The 6971-nt window shown below is 51.9% G+C and overlaps 1 protein-coding gene across 1 annotated transcript; it reads left to right on the plus strand.

The window, feature by feature from the left end:
- Nucleotides 1-3420: 3420 nt before the first annotated feature.
- Nucleotides 3421-5915, plus strand: LOC147349994 (uncharacterized). The gene is made up of 2 exons (XM_086365443.1): nt 3421-4324; nt 5833-5915. The coding sequence occupies exons 1-2, from the start codon at nt 3715-3717 to the stop codon at nt 5913-5915; spliced, it is 693 nt and encodes a 230-aa protein (XP_086221569.1). The 5' UTR covers nt 3421-3714.
- The last annotated feature ends 1056 nt before the right edge of the window (nt 5916-6971 follow it).

Here is a 6971-nt window from a genome sequence, read left to right on the forward strand (position 1 = left end):
CAGGGAACTTGCTTTAATGAATTTATTCTGAGAAGTTTTAAATCAAATTCTATGTCAGGATTTTACATTAATGTCCAAGAGCTGGTTAGATTTGTTCAATGTTAAAATAGATATTATGGTAACTTCCTCATCAGTTAAATTACTAATTTAAAGTATAACATGTTTTTGATTAAGAGAAACTAACTTATAGAGAGATTTGGCTGAGAATAGACACCTGTTAAGGCCCTTTGTTGTACAGAATGCTGTGCTTCAATAAATCATGATGTTGTAATAGAATGGTATCTTCCTGAGTAATAATTTATAGTGTTTCTCTAGTAAATCTTGAATAGCTTATTTATCTTCTGTGGTCGAAAAAAATATTCTGCTTCCAGTCATATGTTCTGTAAATCTTCATGTCACTTACATGTTTGCCATCATTTTTGCTTTACTGTATTTGCCTCTACGGATTCTTGAAATTTTAGCTTCAGAGTCGCAATGAATCTGGTTTCTCTTCATTTCTTTGCATGCATCTATCAGCCTAGTGATTTAAGGAAGCAGTGTCGAAAGGTAAACTATTTAGTAATGTAGCACGCCTTTGTTTCTCTGTGAAGTATTAAAGAGTCCTTATCGTTTAACATGAATGAACACTGTGTGATTATGTCCTGGTGAATAATTGACGTTTTAATGGAAGTGATGAAACTCACCCAGCACTTAAAATGTGCTGATGGTTCTGTTGGAAATAGGTCATTCGTTGGGACAGTTGTAACAGTGTGCCTTTCTCCCACTTGTTTGCCTTCTGATCATCTCATGCTTGTTTATAATAGACATAGTATTATTTATTATTTTTAAAAATTTCTATACTTATGTTTTTGGCCATGCCGCACAGCTTATGGGATCTTAGTTCCCCAAGCAGGGATCAGACCAGTGTCCCGGCACTGAAAGTGCCAAGTCTTAACCTCTGGACCACCATGGAATTTCCGCTTAGTGTTTTCATGTAAGAAATGACTCAATCAGAGCCATAGATGTTAGATTTGCGGGAAGCCAATTTAATGATGGTGGGTAGCAGTGTGCAGGAGACTCTGTGTGCCGGGCACGTGCTTTCCGAGTCTGTCATCTCAGCCCCAGGTGAGATCCAGATTGCTGCTATCCCCATTCAGCAGACATAGACACTGAGGCTTAGCGAGGCCGGGCACCCTGCCCAGGCTCTCACACCCAGCAGCATGGTGCGGACAGGTCTGATCAGAGCCTGGACACTTAAACGTGGTGCTGTCCAGCCACCTTTCCTCCAGAGGCTCTCGTGTCCATCACGGCATCCCTGATGGAGGGAGCATCAGGAGGGAGCTCGCTGCCTCTCCCCTCGTGTCACTTGGATGAGCCCCTGTTGTTGGAGTCCAGTGCCCCAAGGGCTGGCCTTCCTTGTCCCTCTCCTGCTCCCAGCCCGCTGACCGAGCACTCCTGGGCCTTCCCGCAGGACTGGGGTGGCTGTGCTCCAGTTCAGGCAGCTCAGTGCCCAGGAGCCCTTCTGCTGGGCACAGCAGACCAGCGCTGTCCCCCTGGGGTTGGTGACCTGGGTGTGCCGCTCGCCTGCTCTGTGGCTTGCTTTGCCCTCCTGTTAAGTGGACATGGTGCTGCCCATTCTGGCCACGTGGGCACCAGTGGTGTGGCTCCCATCCTGGGTAGGGCAGCCAGGCTGTGGACCCAGAGGCCTTCCTCAGGAGAAGGCCCAGGCGAAGGGGCTGGCCGCAGTCCCTGACTTTGAGGCAGGTGTTTGTCTCCACTGAGTCCATAGTCAACCCAGGTGTGTCACTTCCCTGCTCTGTTCGTTGCTGTTTTCTGATTTTTATAAATGCTTATTTTAACTTGAATTTGAGATCGATCCCTGTTCAGTTCCATGTGGATAATTTCTAGCCTTTGTAGCCTTCTGTTGTCTGAGGGTTCTTGTTAGAGCTCAGGAGAGGGTGCCCAGTTCATCCAGCTGCGTTTAAACGAGTTCAGCTGTAATCTGCACTGTCACTTTGTTGTCACCAAGCTCCCGTGGGACTGCACGGGATCAGTATTCTTTACAGAATCCCACTAAAAAGGCACAGGTTAGTTGGTTAAAACAACACACTCATTGTTTATAAAAATACATGCCATGCATGTCTCCTAAAACCTCCCCTGGCTTAACCACACACCCAGATGTGTCAGTGAGACCTGTCTGGACCCTGAGGGGTTAATCTGTCCCCCACTCTGTTGCCACCACTGTCTTTCCTGTCCTCACACCCAGGACCAGCAGAAACGCTGGGAGTCCAAGAGAGATCATCTCTCTCTCTCTTTTTTTTTAATTTGTTTATTTTTTAGTTGAAAGATAATTGCTTTACAGAATTTTCTTTTCTATCCAACCTCAACATGAATCAGACATAGGTACCCATATATCTCCTCCCTTTTGAACCTCCCACCCCACTAGGGTGATACAAGATCATCTCTTAGTGAAGACCAGGGGGTGCTTTACGGAAACCACTGTGAGCGAATGACACTTGAACTGCGTGTAAGTACTTCAGTGAGTAGCCCCGAGTCTGTATGTTACCGAGAAATACGATCCAGGCACATGGTGTTCTCGTGGAGGGGTTAGGTACCTTTTCTGTGTTTCTCTTGTTGTCATGGGTTCCAGTAACCTGCATCATCACCACAAATGATCTTGGATGGTGGCACAAGCTGTGTCTTTTTCTCCTTCAAACAGAAAGTTCTGGACGGCTTTGCTGAGAGCTTTTGTACTCTAGCTGTGGTGCTTCTGAGCAACATCTGGCAATGAGCACAGTCCTTTCATCAGGGCAGTTCATGCCATGCAGGGTCCACAGTGCTGGCATCGCTCTGCTTTCCTGCCTGGCAGGGCCATCTGGTCACTGGATTCCAGAGAGGGTGGAGCCCAGCTGCAGGGAGGCTCCCATCCAGGGTCTCTGCACTCAATCGGATGCTCTTGCTGCCCCATAGCCCTGCTTCTCTTGAACAAAACAGTCCTTTAAGATGGCATTAAGCTAGAACAAGGGTTTTTTTGTGTGTGTACTTAAGGGAAAGCATAGCTAATAGATTTTCAAATAAGTTTCTGGTTATAATGTAACGCCTATGTGATTGCCATTTTCAAAACAGTCTATTGTTAGCCAATTAGACACTTACCTCACTCCCTCAGCTGCCAGCTTTATGGGAAGAGGTAGGAGATGACGAGACCGCCATCAAATGTGAAAACTCGACCCCCGCCTCGCTGCGGTCCCTTTGGCTGGACTGCCTGCACACGGGGGCGCTGCACACAGCCCACCCACGAGGACCTCAGGGATGCCCACAAGTAAGCAGCCTGTGTGCGCGCCATCAGTTTCAGGAGCCCTGCGCCTCTTGTCTTGAAGGAGTTGCAAGGATGATTTTAAAGGAATACCATTGGGGTCAGTGCCTGTGTTTAGTGGTGAACTTCAGGTGCTGTGGAAGAAGAGCTCAGTGACCTCAGTGATTTTAGAAAACGCCCTTCTCTACAGATTTACTCCTGTGGGAGCTTTCTTCCTGATCTTAGTAGAGGTCTGCCCGGCCCGGGGCACGTTCCTGACAGTGATGGCCCTGTGCCTCTCAGGTTCACTCTTGAGGGTCCCTCCCTTTTCCTCAGGGGTCTCCTCTCAGGAGACTCTGTCCCCTCCTGTGACTGACACTGTCCTCATTGAGACCACCACCTAAGCTCCCGTCCTGAGCCAGGCAGCACTCGATGGAGGACACATGTGGTCACTTGGCCAGCAGACCTGCACGGTGACCGTCGCTCTCCTGCCATGGCCGGGGACAGTCACCCTGCAGGAGGTGGGGGGAACTGCCCAGAGCAGGGGAGCTTGCCTTCTGCTGGAGCGTTTTCACCTGCTGAGCAGTGACCCTGATGGAGGGTCGGAGTGCCCTCTGCACCAGCTGGCCTGGAGTCAAGCCCTCCTCGGGGGAGAGCTCGAGGCAGAGAATCTCAACTTCCTGGGGTGGTTCTCTGTGTCTCAGAGCCTGCATTGCTCGTGTGGAGTGTGTTTGGTGAAGGAGACTCCACTGTCTGCTGCGAGGTTGAGGTGCGGGTGTTGCTGGGTGCCCATTTCTATCAGTAGCTCTTGTGGAGGGGTGTGTGTTTGCACGAGGGTGCCAGTGAAAGGTCCTTTTCTCTCCCTAAAGCTCGACAGGCTCTCAGGACAACCCCGGGAACAACCCCAGCCACAGCACCAGCAGGCAGGACTCGCTGCACAAAGCCCCAAAGAAAAAGGGCATCAATCAAGTCCTCCATCAGCCCCTTGTTTCTTGTTTCTCAAGAAGGAAAAGGGCCGTCCTGAACACCCCAACAAGGAGGCATTAGGACCAGGTGGGTGCTTCACCGTTCAGAGGGAGGAGGGCCTGCAGGCATCTCCCTTCTGTGTCTCCCCCATTGTCCCCACAAGGCTCCAGTCACTCACGCTGGGGGTCCTCCTGGGAGCAGGAGAGGAAGAGGCGTCTATCTTCTCAATGGGTCTGAGATGATCAGATGAGTTAATGAGTGGATGGGTGGATTGATTAGTGAGTGGATGGTTGGATGAACAGATGGCTGGCTGGATGGGTGGATGGATGGAGCATGGAATGAATAAAGCAGATGATTGTACTCCAATGCTAGAAACATATTGTACGAAATCAATTGAGTAGGAGCTGGGCAATGATTGTTTCCTCCTAACAGTGACACGTGTTTGGAAACTGCCTAAGTGCTCATCAGTGAGGGGTGAAGTACAATCTGTGGACACCCCACAAGGAACAGCCCGCCCTCCTTCCTGCCACCTTCCCCGTCCCAGGAGCTCATCAGGGGTTCTGCCCATGCTCCCACCCCACCCCACAGCCACGCAGGTCCTCCTGGGGTCCCCTCATCACACAGGGTTATCATTAGGCCCTCATCTCGCTTGGCTTCATCTCCTTGAAGACAGGGTATGTTCCTGCCTGTTCAGCCACAAATTTGTTGAGTCTTGTTTGTGCTGGGTGTGGGATTTCCAGGGGTAAGTAAAGCAGATGTGATCTGGAGCACAGTTAAGTGACAAGAGACAAAAAGGAGCAGGTTATTAAATGCGATCCCTATTATTAATATATAATATGCTGCGATGGATGGTGCATTGATTATATACCAGATGCTGTGTGTGCCCCTTCCCAAGCAGGTGTTGCCCCCTCCAAATTTACAGAGGAGGACACGGTGACGGTCACACGGTCAGGGAGTGGTGAGGGCAGGTTCACACCCACGCAGCAAGACCAGGCACTTTGCCAAACCCCAGCCACCTCTCTGGTGGATGCCACCAGAATGAGATGGTTCTATGGCATGATGATTCAATGGACATGAGTTGGAGCAAATTCCAGGAGATACTGAAGGACAGGAAAGCCTGGAGTGCTGCAGTCCACGGAGTGGCAAAGAGTCGGACACACTTGAGTGGCTGAACTAAAACCTGAGTGTGTGCTAACCTGCTTCAGTCGTGTCTGACTCTGCGACCCCAGGGACAGTAGCCCACTAGCTCCTCTTTCCATGGGATTCTCAAGGCGAGAATACTGGAGTGGGTGGCCACGCCCTCCTCCAGGGCATCTTCTCGACCCACGGATTGAACCCACATCGCTTGTTATCTGATGCACAGGCAGGCAGGATCTTTACCCCAAGCACCACATGGAAAGACCCAGTGAACGGTGACAACTAGAAATGCAGAAAATAAGGGCTGCTCCTAAGTTAAACTGGAAGAGCAGCAAGCACAGGTTGTAAAGAGGAAAACACATGCCACCCCACGGCAACCGCGTCAGCCAGACAGAGGCGGTTGCCGTGGGGCACCCTAAGAGCCTTGCTCTTCACCGCCCTTTCACTCTGACCTGCAGGTCGGGCCAACAGGCCGGACCTCTCCTTGGGGGGCGTGCTGTACTTGAGCTGCACGACCCGCGACCGGACTCCAGCCTGCTGACGCCGGCCCGCCCCCCGAACACTGCCAACACCAGACCAGGAACCACCTGGTCAGGCGCGGGGGCCCGAAGGGCTTCCAGGACACCCCAGTAACCGGGAGGGTGGGTGTGCTTGCGCGTGGGGCCTGGGGGGTGGGCTGAGGGGTGCGGAGGTCTTGGCGCATTCCCACCCCTAGCCACTCTAAGCCCGGCTGCGCTCGCTGAGCAGGGCCTCCCCCCCGATCCGGTTCGCTGATCAGGGCCACGTGGCTCTAGAGGTGTCGATCTTCGGGGCCTGCCATGACCCGACACCAGTGGCCCGCTGGACTCTAAACCTCCTTCGGGCCTAGGCGCAGGGAATCTTGAGTGCCCATCCTGCCCGGCACCTGCCTGGTGCTCAAACACAGTTGGACCCAGGGAGGTGCAATCGACTGGAGCGCCTCAGCCCAGCCCCTTCGCACTACCTAGGACCCCCTTTGCCCCCACGCCGCCCGCCAAGCACTCGACCTTCCTGTGAGAGCAGACGAGCCACAGGCAGGCACACAGACAGACACACAGACACTCGCACGCACCCATGCCAAGGGAGACAGCTGGCCTACGCAAGCTCCTCAGCCAGAGCCAGAGCACCTGGGAGAGGCCGGCGCCAGAAGAACGGGCCGGTGGCCAGCTGTCAGGAGATACAGAGGCAGAAATACATGAAGATTCCAAGACAGACTCCAAGACGGCGAAAAGAGATACACACACACACACACACACACACTTGAGTGTGGTTTTGGAAATACTTCTGTTCGTGGTTGCTGGGTTGAGCCCAACTTTGATACGACCCATGGACTGTGGCCCATCAGGCTCCTCTGTCCGTGGCATTTCCCAGGCGAGAATACTGGAGTGGGTTGCCATTTCCTTCTTCGGGGGGATCTTCCCGACTCAGGGATCAAACCCCAGTCTCCTGCGGGCGGATGCCTTGCCATCTGAACCAGGACATTGCTAATTCCCTAGGCAAAATACAAAGAATAGAGCTCGTGTTCTACTAAATGGAAAGATGATTTCAGAAACAGAAGCTGTCCTTTGTTGGTATCTTT

Source organism: Bos grunniens, chromosome 21 (genome assembly GCF_055505025.1).
Source record: "Bos grunniens cultivar Pamir isolate PY7600 chromosome 21, Bosgru_T2T1.0, whole genome shotgun sequence".
Lineage (NCBI taxonomy): Eukaryota > Metazoa > Chordata > Mammalia > Artiodactyla > Bovidae > Bos > Bos grunniens.

Excerpts from the sequence above, each read along its gene's own strand:
- LOC147349994 (XM_086365443.1), top strand. The coding sequence starts at position 3,715 with ATGTGGTCACTTGGCCAGCAGACCTGCACGGTGACCGTCGCTCTCCTG. Across the intron at positions 4,325-5,832 it reads CAAGGAGGCATTAGGACCAG|GTCGGGCCAACAGGCCGGAC; the intron begins GTGGGTGCTTCA and ends TCTGACCTGCAG.